The following is a 24210-nucleotide window of genomic DNA, read 5'->3' as shown; positions in this document are numbered from 1 at the left end:
AGGATTCCTCAGGGAAAGAGAAAGGGCGAACAGGCTTAGCTAGAGAAAGAGAAGGTTGTGTTGGAACGATGTGAGGGGAAAAGGCTGATGCGTTAGAAACATAAAGCTCATTTGGACAGCATCAGAGTGACCACATTCTTAATCGCCCACATGCCAGTTTTTTTATGCCGTGGTTCCCTACATTGGCTTCTGTTCCTAGACCCTTCATCTCTCATGCTGATTCTAGGCTTTTCTTCCAGCCTACTCACTACCAGATCCCTAGCCTCTACTGTTCGTATGAGACAAATTCGAGCCCCTACCTGCTGCTCCAGCCTGTCCGGAAGGAGGTCATCCACCTGGAGCCCTATGTTGTTCTCTTCCATGACTTTGTCAGTGACGTGGAGGCTCAGAAAATTAGAGGGCTTGCAGAACCGTGGGTGAGTGTCCCCAAAGCCTGCCAAAACTTCTCTTTGTGTCATCACATGCCTGGGGTTCAGGAATGTGAGAACAGGCAGCCTGAACAACTATACACTTTATCAGTCCAGGAATTAAAAATGCTAACCATTCCGTAAAACGAATCAATGGTAAAAAAAAAAAAAAATCATAGTAATCATTGCTTTTGGAGGGAGGGGATTGGCTGGGGAAGGGGACAAGGGCATTTTCTGGGGTGTTGAAAATGTGCTCTCAATATCTTGTTTTAGGGACGTGGGGTACACAGCTGTGTGCATTTGTGAAAATTCAGCAAATCGTACACTTGAAATCTGTGCATATTATTATATGTAAATTTAACCTAAAAAAATCAAAAGGACCCCCTCCTCCCCAATGTCAGTCATTCCACATAATGGGTAGAATTTTTTTTTTTTTTTAAGAGTAAAATGATGGACAAGGAGTGATATTCTAGTGCAGATTTACAGGATTACCGAGTGGAAAGATTATCTAGTTTAACTAGATTATTTTGTTAAAGAGGAAACAGAGGCCCAGAGAGGGGAAGGGACCTGATGAAGGTCAGGTGCGTAGCTGTAGCCAGACCTGGAACTCAGCGTTCTGTCGATGGCTGTTCTGTTCTTCTGCCTTCTTGTGGCCGCTAACGTAGGCTAGATTATGGTCAGTAACAAAACAGCCCCCGAGTCTCAAACACAACAACAACAAAGGTTTGTTTCTTACTTACACCACGTGCCTGTCTTGGCTGGCTACCCTTGGGGGGCAGAACTGTTTTCACTTGGAGACCCAGCCTGACAGAGCCGCCTACGTCTGGGACACCTCCAGCCTCACAGGAGACAGAAAAGACAGAGATGGCCAACTGCTAGCTGGCTCCTAAAGCTCCTGCTTCTGCCCCTGTTTCATTGGTTGAGGCCATCCATGGCCCCATGGGGCCACCAGCGCAGTCAACAGGGAGAGTGTGTCTAATGCTCCTGCAGGGAGGGCTCTCCCAGCCGTGGCGCCGACCTTGATGTCAAGCGGGAGAGGACATTTAATCCTCCCCCAGGAAGGGTGGCAAATATTGAGAAAAATAACACAGCCTACCTCATCGTTATAAGCTTGCTGCCTCTTTAAATGGCTGTCTCAGAATTCCTTATGTCATCGTGCGTGCCCTCGATGGTGCCCTGTTCATCCAGGTGGTCGTTGGGCCACTTGTCAATGGAACCAAGCCCGCTGTGCACCAGACGCTGTACCGGGGGTGGGACATTCGCAGATTTGGCATTGGCCCTTTCCCTTTAGGAGCTCACAGTGTAACGGGGGAGAACGGGTATGTATACTACACTGTGCAGGGCACCGTGCCACGGCGGCATCCAAAAGTGAGACTTCCTGTGAGGGAAAGGCAGTTGGGTGACGAGAGGAGGGGAAAACAGAGGAGGTGTCCCTGTGGATGTGAAATTCATCAGAGTAACAAGGTGGCCAAGGGTATGGCAGGAAGACGAAACAGTACGTGCAAGGACCCCGCAGGCGGTGTGTTCAGAGAATGGGGTGGAGCTTGCTGGCGCAAGCGTGCAAGGGATAGGCTAGGAGGTGATCAGAGATGAGGCCAGACGGTGAGACGCCCTCAGGGAGTGCCGTAGATACCGTGCTGGGGAGCTTGGGTTTGATCCCAGAGGCCGGGGCGGGGGTGGGGAGCTCTTGGACAGTTTAAACAGGAGATTGGCATGATCAGACCTGTTGATTTTAAGGAAGATTCTGACTAGCAGACATGGATCGGAGGGATAAGAGTAGCAAAAGTCATCTCATCCGGGAGCCCCTCCGGTGAAGTCTGGAATCTGTGCAATTTTTGAGAGCATTAAGCTCCCCCCCCGTCAGTTGGAACAAAGTATCTTCAATAGCTTCCGCATCTGTGAGCCAGCGGCAGTATCTGGCCAGCAGGTGCTTTTTCCTTAGAACGACTGGGCTGTCGTGGTAGCAGGACACGCAGCCCACCCAGCAGTCCGGCCCGGCCAGGTCAGCTATTTGGCAGGCAAAGACTTCGCCACTCTCCCTCTTCCCAGAGGCTGATGTGGAGGCGCCGATCCCTGTCCGGTCTTAGGCTCCGCCGGGAATAAGCCTCGGCTTATACGGTGGGGCAGCCGCATGGAAACTAAATTCAACCCAAGCCACTGAAGCCTCTCCTGAGGCTTGAATTTACTTCATCTGCGTCCCAACCCAAACACTGCTCTCTTGTCACTTGACCTTCCATCCACATCCTTACCCATTCATGAAGACTCTGTGGAAGCCTCATGCCTCCCTTTGCCCACTAGCCCTGTCATTCTCCACTTTCGTGGGTTCTTTCAGTAGGAATATTTTCTTCAGAGCACTTTTTGGGGCCACATACAAGAACCTCTCTCTCTTTTGAACTCAAAGCTTTTTGTCACCAGTTGTCTGTATTTGATTTTTTTTTTCATTTATTCTGCCATTTTTGTGTTGTCTAGTATCACTAGTTGTTTTGGGGGTTAGCATCCTGTCTCCTCAACTAGACTATAATCTAGTAGGGATCATAGGTCGTCCTTGAAATGCCTAGCCCTGCATTATGCCCATTGCAGCCAGGCTACTTTTTAAAAGGTTGCATCTGACCACGTAAGCCCTTGCTTTAAACTCTTGAATGGGTCACTTGAATGTTATGAAGCTCCTTGGCCTGCTACTGCTGACCCCTCCACAGCATGTGCCCCTTGCACTTGACGCCCCAGCCACACTAAACAACTTGCATCTCAGCGAATGGGCCATGCTCCCCCTAACCTCTGCACACACACTCTTCTCTCTAAGTCACTCTCTCCTTGGCCTCTTTTCACCTGTATGATTCCAGTTGTCTTTTGGGTATCCTGGGAAGACTTCCTGTCCCTCATAAGGGACTAGATGATCCTTCTTAATATTCTCTTAGTGCCCTGTACTTGTCCATTATGGCCCCATTGCATGACTTACATCTGCTCCATATGCTGTATTTCCAATGCCTAGCGTGTTACTCAGCACAGAGAACAACCAATAAATATTTGTCCCCAAAAGTGAACGACTTGCTGGTGTACAATAAATAATTGTTAAAGGAATTAAGTGCAAGGTGGCTCCTTACTGGGGACAGGGATGGAATGGAGATTCCCTAGTATTTTTCTTTAAATCACTGATGTTACCCTAGAAGAACATAAGGCAGCAACTCCTCTAAGAATCTCTCCTCTCTCCTCTACAAGGAGCCCAGGGGAGGATGCTGGGTGAAGGACTAGACAGAGGCATTATCAGTCACCTACTGATGCCCTGCATCCTGATACCATAGAAGATAGGCTGGAAGGAACTCCCAAGAAGGCGTTGTTCACATACTGCATTTTATAGCTGAGGAAACGGGTTCAAGGAAACAAAAAGACTTTTCCAAAGTTGTCTTCCTGGTTTAGCAGCAGGAATAATAATATTACAGAAGCCTCCAAGAAGGGAGAGGGTGTGTGTCTTGTGCAGTTCATTGCCCCGTGCTCTGCTCTGACTGCGTGTGAAGTGCCAGGGCTGGATCATTAACCACAGGACTCTGGTTCATTCATTCATTCATTCATTTGTTCCTTTCACCAATATTGAGCACCTACTCCCTTCCAGGCCTTCTCTGGACTCTAGGGACACTGACAAAAGACTTGCCCTTATGGAGTTGACATTCTGATGACAGATACAGAAGTAGACACATCCTTATGTAAATCTTTCTCTTTCTGTCCCTGGTACAGTGCTTTTGCGGTTAGAAGCCACTTTATTTAAAAAGAATTTAAAATTCATATCTAGACATTCAGAACAAAATAGAAACATTTAGTTAAATTAGTGACATTGAACCTGTTTGGGATTTTTTCCCCACATAATGAAGGCAGTTGCAGCAAAACAGATTTTGATTCTTTTTTTTTTTTTTTTAAGATTTCATTTATTTATTTGACAGAGAGAGAGACAGCGAGAGAAGGAACACAAGCAGGGGGAGTGGGAGAGGGAGAAGCAGGCTTCCCGCTGAGCCGGGAGCCCGATGTGGGCTCGATGCGGGGCTCGATCCCAGGACCCTGGGATCATGACCTGAGTCCAAGGCAGCCGCTTAACTGACTGAGCCACCCAGGTGCCCCCAGATTTTGATTCTTAATAAGGAATGGCTTTGTCGGAATTGTTCAGGGGAGTGGGCTACCTCTGAGGGTGGAGAGTTTCCTCGTTGGAGGTGTTCATTTAATATGACAAACACTAAGTGCTTACTGTAGGCCAGGCCCTGTGCCACTAGGATACAAAGATGAGTGAGAAACAGCACCTGTTCTGACAGAACTCACAGTCTCAGATGCAGAAGGGATTCAAATATCACTTTACTTCAGTTCAGCAAGCTTTTACTGGGTGCTTACTGTCTACCAGACATGCCGCTAAAGGTTATTTTCGACTCAGATTTTTTGGTCACTTATTATCTTTTGTTTTTGAGATCGATAGCGATCACTAAATTCACAGCATGTGCAAAATATTTGAAATTAGGGAGGAACTGGCGATTGTTAGGTTTCCTTTGAAGAGAGGGGCATGTCTATGGAAATGACAGAGTCCTTCCCTTCACACTGTCCTTGATACCTACTTTCTCTTACGTCCTCCACATCAGCTACAGAGGTCTGTGGTGGCATCCGGGGAGAAGCAGTTGCCAGTGGAGTACCGAATCAGCAAAAGGTATGAGGCATCCTTCCTTGGCAGGGGCTCTGGTCATACTTGCTGCCTGCCCTTGGGCCTGTGGCACAGCTGACTGAAGGTCAGCAACAGCCATCCAGAGATGCTGCTAGAGAATCCATAGTTCATGTTTATATCTGTACATTCTTGTTGAGAGGGAGAAATTTCCACTCCCCTCCCCCAAGGCCCTTTCACAGGTTATTCTAGGGTCTGAGGACTTAACTAGGAGGCCCTTAGGGAGAGACTTAACAAAGCTTTTATGCTGGGAACTAGAAATTAGGTGTGTAGATGTTCTCCTAGCCAGGATTGCTTTTCCAGAGAATTCAGTTCTGTTCCCATTTGGAATTTGACTTTATAAGGTTCCATTCCAGCCTCCTGACTCATATTCAAAGCATGACGTGCCAACATTCAGGCAAGAAGGGTGGCCGGAATCTCTGGACCTGGCTTTTAGGGAGGCAGATTCAGCTGTGAAAGCCCAGCTTTATCCTCTCCCCTCCATTTCTGGCCCCACCCCCTTGCAGTCCTTGATTGTATTGTAAAGACAGGACTTATGATGAGTAACAGGAGGAGTCCCCATCAGAGCCATGGGAGACGGTGACAACAGCATCTTTGGGGAGAGGCCAGACCTCAGGATGAGTGGATAGTTTTGTTGTCTGGGAAGTGAGGTGAATAATGAAAGCTTTGATTCAGAATCACTGGGCTTAACCTTAACTTCTTTGGTCTGGTACATTTAGGGACCTTTCACACTAGGAGTTATTCTCTAAACTTTGGGAGGTCCATATGGCCTCACTTTATTGCTTTTCTAACCTTTCTGACATTGTAGCGTCAAAGAGAAAAATCTGACCTTCTACTTAGATTCACTGCTTTTAAGGGAGTAGGTGGTATTCTCTTTACTTTTCAGGTGAAGAACCTGAGACCCTCGCTGCCTCCTCTTTCCCTACCATCACTCTGTATCCCTTTGAATTTTGGTTCTGTCCTCACAACTTCACTGGAACTGGTCCTTCAAAGGTCATCAGTGAACTCCTAGTCACCAAATCACTTTCCTGTCCATGAACCTTCACTGACTATCTACCACCCACAAAGACCAGTTTTATGACCATGGTGTCCTCAGCTTTTTACAACAGGTCCTGAATGTACTTTTCCATCCTTGTCTCCCATTACTTCTTTCATAGACCAAATGCTCCCACACTTATACAGACTGTATATTGTTATAACTCCATGTCTGTGTTTATGCTGTTTCTTCAGCCTGCCTTCCTTCCTTCCTTCCTTCCTTCCTTCCTTCCTTCCTTCCTTCTGGCAGTTGATAGAACTCATTCATTCACAGACTTAGTCATTTCTGGCATCAGATCATTGATGCTACAACCTGTGGTGTGTTTTAGTGCCTGGCTGAAGGACACCGTCGACCCCCTGCTGGTGACCCTTGACCATCGCATTGGTGCCCTCACAGGCCTTGATGTCCAGACTCCCTACGCAGAGTACCTCCAGGTGGTGAATTATGGAATTGGTGGTCACTATGAGCCTCACTTTGACCATGCTACGGTAACTACAGGGTCAATGATCAACCTCCTGTGGTAGGGAACCAGGGTATTATTTATTTCTCTAAGGCAGAGCCCTTATAATATTCTCAGGGAATACCAAGTGAAATCTTAGAACAAAGGCTCTTGTTCCAGGAAGGTCTGAAAACCTTGGTTTCAAGTGGATTGCTGCTGCTGACTCATTTCCTTTTGGGCCACCATCCCCCCTTTCCAAAATTTGCTAGTGGGAAGAAGAATGTGGCCTGTCATGGAGTCTTCTATCTCACTTCACCCAGGGACTTCCCAGTGAAGATTATCCTTCTTTCAGTCACTTTCCTTTTCTCATGATCTCAATTGCCCATCTTTGCTGATATGTACTCAGTAAATAATTTTTGAGGATTTGAAGATCTCCCCAAAATTGATCTGTAGATTCAACCCAAACTTTATCAAAAATGTAGGAGGCTTATTTTTATAGGAATCAATAAGCTGATCCTAAAATGTATATGGAAATACAAAGGACCCAGGAGAGCCAAAATTTTGAAAAAGAACAAAGTTAGAGGACACACACTACTTGATTTCAAAATGTAATACAGAGCTACAGTAATCAGGGCCATGTGGGACAGATATAGGATAGACACATAGGTCAGTGGAACAGAACCAAGTCCAGATAAACTCACGCATTTACGGTCAATTGATTTTTCACAAAGGTGCCACGGAAATTCAATGAGGAAAAGATACCCTTTCCAACAAATGGTGCTGGGACAACTGGATATCTACTTGCAAAATAACAACAACAACAACAACAACAACTTTAGACCCTTACCTCACACCATATACAAAAATTAACAAAGCATGATCCATAAAAGAAAAATAAAAGTGATAAATTGGACCTCATCAAAATTAAAATCATTTGCTTTTCACAAACACCCTTAGGAAATGAAAAGACAAGCCATTAACTAGGAGAAAACATTTACAAATTCTGTATCTGACAAAGGACTTGTATCCAAAATATATAAAGAACTTATAATTCAATAATAAGATAATTCAGGGGCAGCTGGGTGGCTCAGTCGGTTAAGTGTCTGACTTTGGCTCAGGTCATGATCTCAGAGTCCTGGGATTGTGCCCTGCTTTGTCGGGTTCCGTGCTTAGCAGGGAATCTGCTTCTCCCTCTCACTCTGCCTCTACCCCCGTGCTCTCTCTCTGTCTCTCTCTCAAATAAGTAAATAAATAAAATCTTTTAAAAAAATAAGACAACTCAATTTTTTCTTTTATCTATTATCTATCTATCTATCATCTATCTATCTAAGTAGGCCCTATGACCAGTGTGGGACTTGAACTCCCAAACCTGAAATCAAGAGTTGCATGCTTCATCTACTGAGCCAGCCAGGCATCTCTTAACGCAATTTTTTAAAAATGGGCTTATTTAAATTAATATTTTGAATAATGAAATAAATGAATGGCTAATAAGCACATGAAAACATACTCAATGTCATTAGGGAACTAGAAATTAAAACCACAATGAGACAGCACCATATTTCTATTACGGTGGCTAAAATAAAAAAAGACAGATCATATCAAGTGTTGATGGAGATGTGGAGGAACTCAAACTTTCATACATTGCTGATGGGAATGTGAAATGGTACAGCCACTTTGGAAAACAATTTGGCGTTTTTTTTTTTAATATTTTATTTATTTGACAGAGAGAGATACAGCAAGAGGAGGAACACATGCAGGGGGAGTGGGAGAGGGAGAAGCAGGCTTCCTGCGGAGCAGGGAGCCCGATGTGGGGCTCGATCCCAGGACCCTGGGATCATGACCTGAGCTGAAGGCAGGCGCTTAATGACTGAGCCACCCAGGCGCCCCTGGCGGTCTTTTTTTTTTAAAGATTTTTTTATTTGAGAGATAAGAGACCATGAGTAGGATGGAGGGGCAGAAGAAGAGGGAGAAGCAGACTCCCTGCAGAGCAGGGAGCCCGACAAAGCAGGGCTTGAGCCCAGGACCCGGGATCATGACCTGAGCTGAAGGCAGACGCTTAACTGACTGAGCCACCCAGGCGCCCCAGTTTGGCAGTTTCTTAAAAAGTTAAACATACACCTACATATGATGCAGCCATTCCACTCCTAAGTATTTTACCCAAGAGAAAAGGAAAATATGTCCATACAAACATGTGTACAAGAATGTTTATAACAGATTTATTGGTAATAGCTAAGAATTATAAACAACCCATTCAGGTGAATGGACAAACAAAATTTTCTACATCTACAGAATGGAATACTACTCAGCAATAAAAAGGAATGAACTAACTACTGATACATCCAACAATACAGATGCACCATAAAAACTCTATGCTAAGTGAAAGAAGCCAAACAAAAAAAGACTACATATTTTATGATTCTGTTTATATGAAATTTCTAGAAAAGGCAAGACTATAGAGACAGCACACCGGTGGTTGCCCGAGGTTGAGGGTAGGATAGGGACTGACTGACACGAGGGAACTTTTTTAAGCTGAGGCAAGTGTTCTAAAATTGAATTGTGGGAGTGCTGTACAACTATTAAAATTTACTAAAGCTCACTGAAAGATACCCTTACAGTGGGTGAATTTAGGATATGTAAATTATATCTCAGTCGAACTGTACTATGACAACAGTGTGTCTTGAGCAAATAATTGGGAACTTCAGTCAAATGACTTGGTGTTCCTATAGAATGATTATCTGTAATAGTGTATCTACTAATTTCTTTATTTCACTGAACCTGAAGTTAACCTCATATAGTACTTTCACTACTGACAAGCCGTTCTGTTTGATTAGTACAGTTGACCCTTGAACAACGTGGGCCAACCCCTTGCACAGCCAAGAATTTGTATATAACTTTTGACTCCCCAAAACTTAAACACTCATAGCCTACTGTTGACTAGAAGCCTTACCAATAACATAAACATGTGTTGATTAACACATTTTGTATGTTATATGTTTATATACTGTAATCTTACAATAAAGTAAGCTAGATAAAAGAAAATGTTATTAAGAAAATCGTGAGGAGAACACATTTACAATACTCATTGAAAAAAAACCTGCATACAAGTGGACCTGCACAGTTTAAACCCATATTGTTCAAGGATCAACTGTATACAATTCACTTAAATGAGTATCTAATAAATTAGCAAAAGAAAAAAACTTAAGTGAGTACCTGCCAGCAAGGGTGTGGCTCAAGGCTGTATCCCGTCTGTGACATCCCCATTTTTCTCCCTGTATTATGTGGGAATCCTGACTGTCACTTTGGTGCCATCTGCATAAAATAATGATATGTTCTATTTTTGTCTCAGTCACCAACTAGCCCACTGTACAGAATGAAGTCTGGGAACCGAGTTGCAACATTTATGATCTATGTGAGTCTTGCTTTCGATGGACCAGGGCTTCTTATTTAATGACTATACTGCTCCTCTTTTATGGTTTTCAAAGCAATATCAGGCACTGATTTTATCTGATACAGCACAAAAATCTCTGAGACTTTTGCGACTTTCAGACAGCATTTTTAATAGGCACTACAGGAGATAAAGAAATAGAAGTCAGAGTTCCTGCCCTCAAAGAGCTTACAGTGCATAGACTTAAATATGACCTTGTCATAGGCAGTGATTAGGATGGGAAGTAGGGTTACACTGAAGGTTACATCGAAGGCCAGGAGAGCCTAGGACCTGACCAACACAGGAAGGGGCTGTGAGAGTCTCTCTCTGAGGTCACACAGACTAGTTGGTGTTGGAAAGCATGGATCCATAGATGAGGTTGTGGAGCCATGAGGGGAAAGAGGGAAGAGAAAGGAGACAGCTAGGATTACAGGAGGAAAGAACAGAGATGTCTGCTAAGAAATTCAGGAAGTGTTGCTGTCTTACATGTAGTGAAAATTCTCTTTCCAATCTCCCCATAAAATCTGCAGTATACCCCCTTAACAAATAAATTGGCCTCCTCTCCTAATTTCTGACCTGATCCTAGGAATTGAACCTAGTCGCTATTATTTCACCTACCCCCTTCCCTGCAGATCATGTAGGTTTACTTCATTCTCTGTGGACCAGTCATAATTTCAGTCGTCTGGCACTTAAATTATAAGAGGTGTATGACTGTTAACTGAAGGGATAAACACGTTAATAGAAGGGCTCTACATAACACCCAAAGATGAAGTCCTGGTTTCAGGCTCATTAGACTAGCACACCCCCACCCTAGCATTCCCTCTTTTCTCAGTGCTGTGTTGTCTCCACAGGGCAGCCAAAAAAGGACAACCAGAGGCCACACTTTATGGTCTGTGGTGCTGGTGATTCCATCATAGTTCTTCCTGTGACTGGGTTTTATACTTGCCGCAGAACCAGAAGGCTGCCACTTGCAGTGGTGTCTGGCCTCTAGTGGTCATTCTGAGTGTTCTGATCAGGCATTAGAGGGATGTCAGCTCTCCAGGCAGGGGGCATGTCTTATATCAGCAGCTGGTTGTATCTCTGGCTGATGACTCCAGATGGCATGGGAAGTCACAGGTAGTGAGGAATATTGGTATCAAGCGAAGAATAGGACATCTAGGGGCCAGTATCTCTCTGTTCTTTACCTCCCTAACAGCTCTTACCGCTGGTTCCCTGGTTCCCGAGGCTCAGTTACTATGGTAAGGGTAGCATGGATGCAAGAGTCCTGCAATTTTAAATGGCAAAATGCAAGTGTGTGTATGTGGAGGGGGGTGAGTGTACACACGTGTGCGTGTACATTTGAGTATAAGCATTTGTGACAGTGGAATGGAATGCACTTAGAGTTAGTTGGCCTAGTTCCAGTTCTGCCACTTAATATGTGGCCTCAGCACAAATCACATCAATTCTTTGAGCTTATTTTCTTGTCCTGCACCTCCTCATAGGGTTGTCATGAGGATCTGATGAGATCATGTGAGGGGATGTCACTCTGTAAAGTTTTATCCAATAGGTTTCTATCATTGCATCCCACAAGGAGGTATAGGACCCCTTAAAGGGGCATTGGCATCGTGGGACCTAGGACGTGCTAGGTTATCCCAATTCTTTCATCTTCAGATTGAGGTAGGTAAAGACCATTACAAGCATTTCTAACGACAGACATTAAGGTTTGTGGAGAATCTAAGCGTAATATTGTAGGGAGAAAATAACCTATAAGATGTGCAGAGGACTGAGCTGAAATCAAGTTACTAATTTTTTATTCAAACTAGAGATAAGATCAGTCCCAGTACAAAACTGTGGAAGGTTTACTTCCACTCCACTGATCTCATAATCCTGCTCAGAAGCTTCATAGCACACAGGTCAGATTCTCTTTTCAATTTGATGTCATTCCTTTCCGCCATACAGCAAAACCGCAGGTAAAGGAATGCAGGAAAGTGCAGGTTCCCCTGTGTATATTGCTTACACCCATAGTTGCTGACAACAGGGTTTAGAACGGAATCATCCCATTAGTTACTTGAACACAAGGAGCAAATTGTTGCTCTCATCGACCTTCCCGAGGGGCTACACAGAGAGCCGTGAAATGCTAAAAATCACCACCGTCACTACCATGTTCTGAATCACCATGTCAGTTCAGTTTCCTCTAACAAGTGCCAATGTCCTAACGCCTAACAGGTGAATGTGGTGGGATCCACAAACGTTCTGAGAGACAGGGTGAGGTCAGACTGGCTCTGTCATGTTGCACTGCTGGTGAGAAAATAATTTAGCAGTACGTACCAAAAGTATTCAATGTATGCATACACTCTTGACTCAGTAATACTAATGGCCCAGACTCTTTCTTATGAGAACAGTGTAAAATAAAAAAAAAAAAAAAAAAAGATTTTACTCACTAAGAGTTGCTTATAATAGCAAACATTTGGAAATAACCTGAATGTTCAAGGGTATAGCACAAAATTGTGAGCAGGGACTCTGTAGTTAGCAGTGGCTCAGTTCAAATTGGCCTCAGTCACCGAAGAGTGATGTAACCTTTTGTTAAGTACTTAATCTCTCTGAGACACAGTTTCGTCATCTGTAAAATGTGAATTATAACAGTATCAATTCTAACTTACAGGACTGTTGTGAGGAATAAGTAAGATAATGTATCTGTAAGGACTTAGTATAACATCTAGCATGTAGTCAGTGCTGAATAAATGCCCGTTATTAGTATGTAAATTACAACCATGCTTTTTTTTCTCGATGATATGATGAGTGATATAAGTATTTTCCTGTATTTTAAAGTTTTTATATATTTCTTTGACAATCAGAAAAAAGTCTTCATATTAAGAGAAGACATCTACAATTCTAGAATATACCAGTGGTGAAACTCCTTAGCTGAGGTTACCTAGCGTGGGATGAGTGGTCTGGGAAACATGCCAAAGCTGCAACCAGTGGTTCTTAACAATGCCCAACTTGGAAAACTAATTGTAATATAAACAGTGCTCTGTAAGCCACAGTCATGATCCATTAGTGGGCTGTGAAATTAATTTAGTGGATGTGGTCAGCATTTAAGAAATCTGAACTGGAATAGAATAAAATAAAATGGAAAATAACAAAGGGTATCTCGTGCAGTAAGAATGTTTTGTGAAACATTCTTGTGTCTTGGGTTGTGATTTAAACTAGATTTCTTCCTGAGGGTCTCAAACTTCAAATCGACTTACTGTAGCCCTCAATAAGGATGTTAGCTGTAAGGATGAAGAAAGGGAGGAGTTCCTAAAGGCTGTCCTCTTACGGCCCTGCAGGCAAACACTGATGCCAGGGTGTAGGCTCCCTTAATTCCTAAATTGGGTGATTATCTTTCAATAAGTATTTCTCCTGGAGCTGAAATAGGGGAACCCGGGAAGAACTCTCTGCACAAATGACATCAGATGTCAAGTGGGGCAGAGCTGGGTAGTCGGGCTATTTCAACGCTGACTCTTCGGCATTGTAGCTGAGCTCCGTGGAAGCTGGAGGAGCCACTGCCTTCATCTATGCCAACTTTAGCGTGCCCGTGGTCAAGGTGAGTGGGGGTCCGGTCCCAGCTCGTGGTGGTAATGAGAGCGCAGAACTAACACCTGAGCTTCTGTGCTGTCTGCGCTTGCAAGCTTATTCCTGGGAGGAGGGATAAAAAGATATTTTCCTCTGATTCTCAGAATCAAAGCTAATCCCTCAATTTAGATGACCACATGTTACTTGTGCATCTATTTTCAAAATTTAATGACTATTTATATTAGAAGTAGATGATTACATGTCTGCCTTCTCTATTACGATAGAACTCCTCAAAGGTAAGAACTCTCTTTTAGTGACCCTTGGGTCCTCTAGAGCAGCTGGTCCCCTCAGGCATTCATTCAATGGACACTGAGGGCTGAAAGCACTGGGGTACAGAGGAAAACTCATAATCCTTGTCCTCCAGGAGCTCGCAGAGAAGTTAACGAGCAGTAACAACTATTGCAGTAAGAACTATGAGATCACGTGAGGCACAGAGGAGGGCCGTGTGATAGAGGTTTCATTTCCCCCCAGTTTCAGACCCATCAAGCTCCCTCAAAGCCCTTACCTAACTCAGGAATGAAATGAAGATAGAGAAATGATATTGTGCCTATAAAACACTTAGCACAGTGCCAAGCACATCGTAAGCATTGCCTAAGTAAAGGCCGGGATCTAGGAATCTTCAGGGGATTAGTGTCTCTTCTAGACTTGGGAATGCAGAAGCTGTCAGTGCCGCCTGGAAAGCTCTTCGTCACCTTGGGCTTTGACAGCTTCTAATGGGCAAGGTTAAACTAAGTCTATAGGAATTGTATAGGGGGAAAAAACCGTCCATAGCGGGAAAAAAGGACATACAGGATTTGTCAAAACACCTGGGTTTGAGTCTCGACTTCGCTCCTTCTTAGTTGCATTACTTAAAGCCCCGAAGCCTCAACTTCATTGCTGGTAAAGTGGGGAGTATGGTAAAGCCTGCTTCCTGGGGGTATTATTAGTAAGTGCCCGAGGAAGGGTAAGCATCTGAATTAAGTTCTTAACTGTATAAGGAATATTTTGTTTCACTTTGTGGTTTTTGCTGAGGGCCTCTCCTCTGGGATCCAATGACATCATGTGTTCACCTTTCTCCTAGCACTTGCCACACTGTCCTGTTCTGTTTTTATGTCTGTCTCTCCTATAAGACTGTGGGCTCCTGAGAGCAGAACTGGATATGATTTGTCTCTGCCTCCTTAGGGCCTGGAGTGGAGCAGGCCCTCAATAAATGATGCATTCATGAATGAATGAATGGGTGAATGGCAACTTATGCCATCTTGTGCCATGTTATGCATGCCTTGCCCCCAATCTGCATGGACAGTTTTCTCGTTTAATGATATACATGCATTTGTCCTTAGTCATGGTCATGTCCTTCCACAGGACTGAAATTCTGGGCTGACCCTCTCTGGGGTGGGCCCTTTTGTTTTCAGAATGCAGCACTGTTTTGGTGGAATCTGCACAGGAGTGGTGAAGGGGATGGTGACACACTTCATGCGGGCTGTCCTGTCCTGGTGGGAGATAAGTGGGGTAAGGCCTGCCTTTCTGGGCATGAGAATGGGGTGAGGGGTTCAGAGTAAAGTCAAATAGGGGGTGGATGGAAAATAGCATAGCCCTGTCATTCCAAAAGCTTCATGACAGTGCCACTTAATATTGAGATGGCCAGATTGTGGGTTAGTTGCCCCCAAAGATTGGGAAGCCTTAAAGGGCAAAGATTCTCTCACAGAGCAGGTGTCAGTGAAAGTTTATTGACCTGACCAGACAGGCCTTGATTCCTGAGCACAGCTGAGGAGGAAAATGGTCCTAAGCGCCAGCCCTCTGACCCCAGGAGAGAACCATCAAGCCACTATGTGTCCCATTTAGTGCCTCCCCGTGTGGAGATGGTCACACAAGGAAGAGCTAAATAGATAAATAAGCAGATGTATTTATGTCATATATGTGTCCAAAAGCACTTAGTTCTGAAGACAGAAAAAGTCGACAAGAGACTCTCATGCTGAGACGGACATTGCCAAGACAAGCCACCACTTTTTTCTCATTGCACCGGGGGGAGGGTGGACTTTTAGGTGCTACATCAACGAAGCGTGAGTGACCTTAGTACCCAAGGTTTGAAAATTAGTCTATAGTAGACAGGACCTGTCAGAGACTTTTTCTAGGGGACAGTGTCCTCTTTGCTCTTTATCTTTGCTAGAAGCGGTATCTTGTAGTCTGTTGCAGGGCTGGGACTAGGGTGAGGCAAGTGAGGTGCAGAGTGTAAGTGGCCCTTGCGTGACCCTGTGAGTGAGCATTGCTGCTGTCTGATATGTTGAGCCTGTTCTCTTCTTCTTCCCCATTCTCTCCCAGTGGCCAACAAGTGGATACATGAGTATGGACAGGAGTTCCGCAGACCCTGCAGCTCAAGCCCTAAAGACTAAAACGTTGGCAGAGAGAAGCCGGTCTAGTCCTGTGACTTTCCGGAGAAGCCAGAAGCCAAAGGCCAGGCTAGGAGAGGAGAAAGGAGAGCTACCTTCTGGAAGAGGGCCTTGTCAGCATTGCTTGTTCCCTGCAAAAGGAAGTGGTCTGTACCAGGGAACACCTGAGAATTCTTCTCAAACCATCAGAGTAGAACGGATGGGCAATACATAGAAGGGGGCCAGAGGGCTAGAGGGAGAAGTTTCTGGGGCTCAGACACTCTATGATGGAAACAGGATATATCAGTAGTCCCTGGGGTTTGGTCAGTGGGGTTTTTGCCACTCTGAGCCTTGACCACAGGGGCCCAGAAGTGGCAATGAGGACACCTACAGGAGGGGGCTAGCCTAACTCCCATGGCTTTTTGCCCTTCTCCCCACTGACTTCTGAAGACTGAGCAGGGACTGTCTCCTTAACAGGAGTGTACCTCATAGGATTGTTTTTTCAAGCAGAATGAAACTTTCTTCTTTTTTTAATATGATGATTTTTTAATACAGCCATTAAAAATGTTTACAAATCATTTTTCACAACCAAGAATATTCTTACATTATAACATTGAATAAAAAATATATATATAAATTGTATTTATGCTATAATCTCAACTTGGCTCACCTCCCACCAGTCCCCCTCTTGTTATATTCCAGACACATGACATTCTTTTTGTTCCTAAAACCGCTATGCTCATCGTCATCAGCATCGTTCCCACCTTTCAGGTCTTTGCATTTGCTGCTCCCTCAAATTGCCCCCATGGCCAAATGCTTCTCGTCATCCCACTCTGGGCTCAATGTCACTACAGACCTTTCTTCCCTGACCATGCGAACTGCCAGCCGTTTTCTTTCATGTTAACTGATTTTATTTTCTTCATAACACGTTTCTCAAATTGAAATTAGTCAAGTCATTTGTGGTCAGTTGTCTTCCCTGCAGGGTGAGTGCTTTAAGGATCTCACTATACTTTGTCCATGCTTCTCTAATAGCCCCCATTGCACTGAATTTCAGTATTTGTTTATTTGCCTGGCTGCTTGCACTAAACTCTGCACTCCTTCCTCCTCTTGGTATCCCCAGAAGAAGGTCTGGTTCAAATAAGTAGGCATTCAGCAAATATTTTTGGATAAATGAATAAAAAGGCATCTTTTGAGCTGTGCTTTGGAGGACTGGTAGAATTTTTATAGGTAGAGTCTAATGAGGAGAAGCATTTCCCAGCAGAAGGCCTAGCATGAGCTAAGGCTGTATTGATAAGTGACTGTAATGTTTGAGCACTTATGCAGAGCACATTCCAGGCAACTTGGCTCAGGTTTCTCAACAAGGGCGGGAGTGTGTGTCTCGCACACAAAGAAGGCACACAGTTGAAGGACTGCGTGGTTGGATGCTGTGTTGTCTCTGCCCTGTCCCGGCACCATGCACTTCAGGATTTCTGCTTCCCAGAGCTTGTGGCCCCTAAGGAAAGGGTTCTGATGTGATATCCAGCTTCCTCCAGGGCCTCAGTGAGCACCTGGTCACATCTTCAGTATTTCTGCTGAGTGTGCCAAGATTCTGGAAATCCTCTCACTAAATCACTAAATTTTGTCATGCAGGGAAGGGAATTTTACTTGCACCCTTCTGTATTCTTAGCTGAGGCCTCTGTAATAAAAGACAGATTAACAAGAGAAAAATAGAATTTTATGAACATGTATACCTCATGTATAATTGGGAGACACTGAGGGAAAAATGACTAACTCCCCTAGGTGGCTTAGAATTCAGGATTAAACATCATCTTAATAGGGAAAGGGGAGGAGGAGATGTAGGACTCTTAGGGGAGATTTTTAGGAAAGATGAATGGGCCCTTAGAAAAACAAGGTATGATAGTTTGTGACAAAGTCTGTCTGGGTGTGCTGTCTACTTCTAGTCTCTCCTGTGGTAAGAGTCAATCTTTCCCAGTTATGGAAACTTCCAGGGAGGAGGTTTATGACAATTGACTTCCTTTGGAAGGATCTGTCTTTAGGCAGATAAGGGGAGTTCAGAGAAAGCCGCTCCCTGCATTTGCTGTTTTTCAAGTGCCTATGGCTCAAAATAATGTGCCAGAGTGGCATATTTGGGGGTGGCATGGTCTGCTACTCTCGGTCACATACTGAGGCTCCAGAGGACTGGGCCTGAAACAGAAAGCTACTGTCTATGAGCAACACGGCTCCCCTTCTTTACTGCTGCAGGCATCAGAGCCCAGCCTTCTCAGAACTGCAGGGTCGGTCTTAGCTAATAACAGCAACGGTGAACTTGGCGAGTTTACCGTTCTAGGGGCACTGTTCTAAGGGCCTATATGTATCAATGACTTCATGTTCATCCCAACCCTGTGAGGTCGGTACAGTATTATGCCTGTTTTACAGATATGGAGGCAGAGGTGCAGTTAAGTAACCTGCCCAAGTCCCAGTCTGGCTCCAGTCCTTGTGCTTTGAACCACTACTTTTGCAATGTCTGACATGTGGCAATTATCACACATCCTGATCAGGTGACTGAGGCCCAAGAACTGTCTGGCAATAAGCATTTCCCAGGGGCAGGCCTAGGCCCAGGCATGTTGTAGGGGTCCTGAGAGGTGCAGGATGCAGTCCCTGGGAGCTGATGGCTGGTAGGGAGATGAGACAAGTGCATCCAGTGTTACATGGAAGTTAAGCACAACGTGAAAAGGTTGCATGTAGTAAGAGACAAATTAGTGAATGCTGCAGTCCAGAGCTGAAGGGATCGTTGTGGCCTGGGGTAGCCTCACTGTTTATCCAAATCACATAGCCAAGGTGCTGACTCCGTGCCAAGCCCTTGCAGGCACCAGGAATGGAGAGGAGAATTAAGATGCTGACCCTGCCCAGATCCTCAAATCATTATAAGACAGTGTAGCCACAGGTGGAAACAGGGACACAGCACTGAGAAGCTCCTCAGAGGCTTCATGGGAAGGAGAGACTGACCAAGTCTTCAAGATGCTGAGGGTGTGGAGAGGCTTGGAAGGAAGGGCAGGGCTGTGCAAACATAGGGTATGCCTGTCCCTAGAGCTATGAATAGTACCACCTCACTTCTGGTCAGTCTGTCAGTTTTCAAAAACACTTTTAGCACTCCTCTTGAACCTCACCTACCCAGGGAGGAAAGGAGAGCAGGCATTATGGAAAGCAAGGTCTGGAATGGTTAGTGGCTTGCCTGGGGTTACATAGTAGAGCTTGGCCTGAGGCCTCGTCTGTCTCTTTTACCAGTGCTCTTTCCATTCAGTGGTTATCAAAGATATGTTCCTCCATTGTGCCACAACTGGAGAGTGTGAAGGCCTTATTCTTTTATATTTGCACCAGTCTCCATGCCCTCAGAAACTCTGACTAGTCCTGCTAGGAAGTGGTATGCTTTGGGGCCCCCACAGTGCTTAGTGGGTAGGGAGCTAATTCAGGATAGGACTGACTGTGGTTTGGGGCACTGCTTGTTTATAATTTTGTTTCTTTCTTTCTTGCACTGTTCTTCAGTCTTTTTTCTAACAGCCTTGTCCAAGGGAGCTGTTATGTATCACTCCAACAAGCCTTACTCCAGAGAATATTCTTTTAAGTAAATGACTATTATCATTATCACCAGTGACCACGTTCTGGCCATACACTGTAGGCCAGGCACTGTGCTAAGAACTTGGGTATACTTGTCCCCTTCAATGCTTACAGTGAGATGGGTACTACTATCTCCATTTTGCAGATGAGAGAAACCGAGGCAGAGAACATGTAACTTGCCTGAGGTTATACGGCTATAAAGTGGCAGAAGCAGGATTCAAATCTAGGTCTGTCTCCAAAGATCTTAACTAGCCTTTTGTTGCCTGCACTACATGGTATTTTGCTCCCATTGGCAGTAATGTCTCTGAAGCCAGTGATTTTTGAGAGGAGTCTCCAACCCCTTCCCAGGTGTTGAGAGGTCGATCCTTCCTGCCCCAGTGCCTAATGGTTACGAATCCTATCAGATGTAGGTATTTGTTGACTACTCAAATGAATCACCTCAATTCCGCAGAGCTACAGTGAACACCTATTGTGTGAACAGCTCCATGCTATGTGTTCCACGAAAATCCAAGAAAACGAGGAGGCCTGCTCCCTGCCCTTGAAGCAAAAATAGCTAATTGGATATAATCAAGTGGAAAGCTGTGTGGTGTTACCCTAAGGATCATGGGAGCTGGGACAAAGGGCAGAACCCCACGGCTAAAGTGGGCGGAGAGGGCTTCCACACTGGGGCCCCGGGAACACAATGGAAAGAGAATGTGTGCTGATGGAGGGCAGGGAGCACTTTTACGCACAAGGGGGCAGGGAGAGCTGTCTGGGAGAAGGAAGTGAGCGGGTGTTAATCCTGGGGGGGTCCTTGTCCAGCAGTGCCAAGGGAAGCCAGCACAAACTGCCCTCTCGCGGAACCATTCAAAGAGTCTCCCGTCTGGGGGACTCGGCTGCTCAAGCTGGTAGAAGGCAAGGGGGGCGTGGAGAAGGCAGACTGCTGTACACTGAGCAAAACTATGAAATCAGTTCAAAACTAGGGGAAGAGACAAACATTTGTACCTACTCTGTGCCAGCTATTTGATCTCCCTTGTCTTACAACAATCATCCCTTTTGGCAAAGGAGGAAAAGGAGCCCCCCCCGCCCCGCCCCCAGACTTCCCTAAATTCAAACAGCTAGAAGAAGAAGAGCTGGGATCTGGAGCATGAAGCTTCTCCCCACCAGCTACTTCTAACCAACCTCTTTCTCTCTGGACTTTTCTTTCTTCCTCACCTTGGGATCCCCCTTTGAAGGAGAGCCTGCCCCACCCCGCTCTTTTCTTTCTTCCCTTGCTCACTTGACCCTTCCCAGGAGGTGCCTGATTGGCCTGTTCCCCTTGTGGTCTGAATGGCAGAGGGTCCTACGGCCAGGAGCATATTTGCATATGAAGTGGGTTGCCCCTGGTGAAATCAAAGAGGATTTCAAAGGAATGAAGTGCTAAGGGGACAGTCTTTTTGGCTAAGGGTTTGGGGGCATGGCTCAGATGGATCCCCAGAGAGAACTACTGTTCCGTGTTCCTTATGGAGCATGAACTTTCAGATGGAGCATAAAGTAATGATGATTATACCTCTTGCTCATCTGCTTGTCACCTTATGGAGCAGGAGGGCAGCAGTTACTTCCCCCACGTGTAAGAGGCCAGCCACTTGGCTAGCCTCTGTTTCCAAGGTTTCGCCTGGCTACAGGCTGGGGTTTTCTAGCAAACTGCTGGGAGAGGAAACCAGCTCTAGGAATAAGGCAGGCTCTTGAGTTTACATAACTTTCTGAGCCCTGGACCCAGGCTGAGAATGTGTTGATTCTGGCCACTAGTGGGGCAGCCAGCTGGGGCAGAAGAGTTGGCTCAAAAACTCCCGTTCCTGCAGGGGAGAGTGCGACTGTCTTTTGTTTTCTCTACTTCCGTTGTAGGCTCTCTTCCTGCTCTTCCCTTGATAAAGTCCTGACCTTTTAACTCCCTACCCCCAGTTCTGATGACAGACCCCTGAATCCAACTGAAGGGTCCTTGGCATCTCACTGTCCAAATGAGTTTCTGTCTTGTTCATTCCACCTCGAAGATAATGAGCTTTCCTCCTCTCTCATTCCTGCAGCCACTGTCCTAGTTAAGTATACCTTTGCGTTTTACCTGACTGATAACACTGCCTCTTTACTGTCTTCCTGCCTGGAGTCTGGTGCCTACCAGTCCATCTATACGGTATACTAGAGTTCCGTAACTTCTGACAACTCCCCATTCTTTTTTTTTTTTTTTAAGATTTTATTTACTGGGGCGCCTGGGTGGCTCGGTTGGTTAAACGGCTGCCTTTGGCTCAGCGTCCTGCGATCGAGTCCCGCATGGAGCTACTTGCTCAGCGGGGAGCCTGCTTCTCCCTCTCCCTCTTGCTCCCCCTGCTTGTGCTCTCTCAAATAAATAAAATCTTTAAAAAAATGATTTTATTTGAGAGAGCAAGAGAGAGAGGACTCACACATGAACAGGGGAGAGGGGCAGAGGGAGAAGCAGGCTCCCCGCTGAGCAGGGAGCCTGACACTGGACTCGATCCCAGGACCCCGGGATCATGACCTGAGCCGAAGATAGACACTTAACCTACTGGGCCACCCAGGTGCCCCAAACAACTCCCCATTCTTGCCACTCAAGGCCTTTATGTCCTGCCTCCTGCTGACTCTGCCTGCCTCTACTCCAGCCATACTAATCACACTAATCTACCAGTTCTCAGGCTGACTTGCAAGAATGCTGGACTTGTATATGCTGTCCCCTCGACCTGCAATGTATTTTATTTCCCTTCCTTCTACACGTCCACCTTGTGATGATGCTTCAAAGCTCAATTCAAATGATACCTCTTTCATGCAGCCTTCCCCCGACCTGTTTTCAAAAGGTTTAGTTGTCCCCTTCCTCTTTACACAGTGTGGTCACTGTTTCTGTAACAGTCTGTCTAGACTATGAGCCCACTTGAAGGGCCTCATTTATCTCTGTCTCCAAAGTCCATTGGAAGACTGGTACAGAACAGGTGCTCAGGTTTGCTTAGCCAGCAAATAAATGCTCCTAACCGCAGGTTTAGAAGAGGGTAAGACCAAGAAGTCATTCACACCCAGCTCCTTTCATGCCTTTTAGTACTCTCAATCTTGAGATTCTCCCCCCACCAATAGATCTATGGCTACCCCAAAATTTGCCTACCTTCTTTTTTCAGGACATTCTCCTTGGACATTCTTTAGTGCACGTGTGTGACAGAATGGCCTTTGGTTTGACCCAAATACGCTCCTTCTGGCTCTGTAGCAAATCCCTCAGGGAGGGTCCCGGGTCTCCTCTATGCCCTTGCTGAGTTCATAGTGCGGATCTGTAGGTTTCACAAGGATGCTGGGATGGCCAGCACATAGCAGGTGCTCATTAAAGATATGCTATGTGAAAAGGGACAGGCAGGGCTAGGTAGGGAAAGACAGGTAGGGGGCTATGGGATCAGGCTCACAAAAATCACAAAAATGCAGAGGTGCAAGGAAACAAGAGATAAAGGAACAAACCAGACCACCCTTGCCCTAGGTGTCAGAGGTGGGGGTCTTGTTATAATGGCTACTTGTGACCAGCAAAGAATTACTGGCCCCTAAAAAAAAAAGGTAAGCCATTAAAGGTGTTATCACTAGACCTTACTCAATGGTGCTATCAAGAGAGTCTTTAAAAGGATTTAAGTTCCCTGGTTAGCCTTCAATAAAAGACCAACCCTAAAAGCCCTCAGTGGCAACCCTGTCGGGCCTGCTGTCACTCCTGAGAGCTTTTTTCCTGTACCCTTGCTTCATAAAAACTCTATCGCTTTATTCACTCTTCTTTGTCCACGAGATTCATTCTTGGACTCTGTGAGACAAGAACCTAGCTCTCCTGCTTCACCTGCTGGGGTACAATGGAACACTCAGTAGACAAAGATGCTGCCACCTCCTAGCCATGGCTGTGGACTAGTCATTTCACATCTCTGAGCTTCGGTTTCCTTACCTTTAAAGTGGAGATAATAGTGCCTATACTTCACAAGGATACAAAGATAAAGGAGATGTTAAGTGACTAGCACAGAACCTAACCCAAAGCTCAACATATCATTCATTCTCAGTCTCCATCCATCAAGGCTGAAGAAGCCTCAAGTCTCTGGTCATCAACCTCTTGCTATTTTAAGAACAGTATCTAGACCAAAATGACCTCTGTTCAGGGTCCCCTGTATTGTCCAGGAGGCAGTGTGGAGAGGAAACCACCTAGGTTTTAATTCTGACACCACCACTCCTGGGCTGTATGAATTTGGACCTGTCTGCCTGCTTGTAAAAGGAACATAACATGACTTACCTCATAGAGATGCTGTGAGAATTAAATGAGATGTGTTTAAAGTAAATTAGATGACCCTCAAAATTTGATGACTGCTATGACTTGCCTGGTGAACAGAAGTGCTGATGTGTTTCCTGAAAACCATGTGATTATGCTGCCCCCCTGTGGACAGAGAGCACACAGCCCAGTAAAGGGACCCCCCCCCCCACACACACACCTCTCCCACCTCCCCCCCCAACAGCTTGGTGGGAGAAATCACATGACACACAAGGCACTTTTTTTCTCTGCTAGGGAGCTCATGCTTTACCCTGAAATAGGGAACATCTAAACCAGAACTTCTCAGAATTAATGTGCTTGTTGGAACGCAGATCAGTTCTGACTCAATAGGTCTGGGGTAGACAAAATCTTCAAACAAGCTTCCAGATGATACCAATGCTA

The 24210-nt window shown here is 45.4% G+C and overlaps 2 protein-coding genes across 2 annotated transcripts in view; one reads left to right on the top strand and one right to left on the bottom strand.

Annotated features, from left to right (window-relative positions):
- Nucleotides 1–16061, top strand: part of P4HA3 (prolyl 4-hydroxylase subunit alpha 3) — a 37918-nt gene extending 21857 nt beyond the window's left edge. The window contains exons 7-13 of the mRNA XM_028115868.2: nt 240–416; nt 5021–5085; nt 6462–6621; nt 9919–9981; nt 13493–13561; nt 14982–15078; nt 15889–16061. Coding sequence (XP_027971669.1) covers nt 240–416; nt 5021–5085; nt 6462–6621; nt 9919–9981; nt 13493–13561; nt 14982–15078; nt 15889–15959 — 702 coding nt within the window. The 3' untranslated portion in view covers nt 15960–16061. The remainder of the gene's footprint in view (nt 1–239; nt 417–5020; nt 5086–6461; nt 6622–9918; nt 9982–13492; nt 13562–14981; nt 15079–15888) is intronic.
- A 426-nt stretch (nt 16062–16487) lies between these two features.
- Nucleotides 16488–24210, bottom strand: part of PPME1 (protein phosphatase methylesterase 1) — an 88116-nt gene continuing 80393 nt past the window's right edge. The window contains exon 14 of the mRNA XM_028115870.2: nt 16488–17610. Coding sequence (XP_027971671.1) covers nt 17610 — 1 coding nt within the window. The 3' untranslated portion in view covers nt 16488–17609. The remainder of the gene's footprint in view (nt 17611–24210) is intronic.

Source organism: Eumetopias jubatus, unplaced genomic scaffold (assembly GCF_037043125.1).
Source record: "Eumetopias jubatus isolate StellerSeaLion01/CBP00866 unplaced genomic scaffold, mEumJub1_p1.0 scaffold_13, whole genome shotgun sequence".
NCBI lineage: Eukaryota > Metazoa > Chordata > Mammalia > Carnivora > Otariidae > Eumetopias > Eumetopias jubatus.
This window is presented reverse-complemented; position numbering and strand designations above follow the sequence as displayed.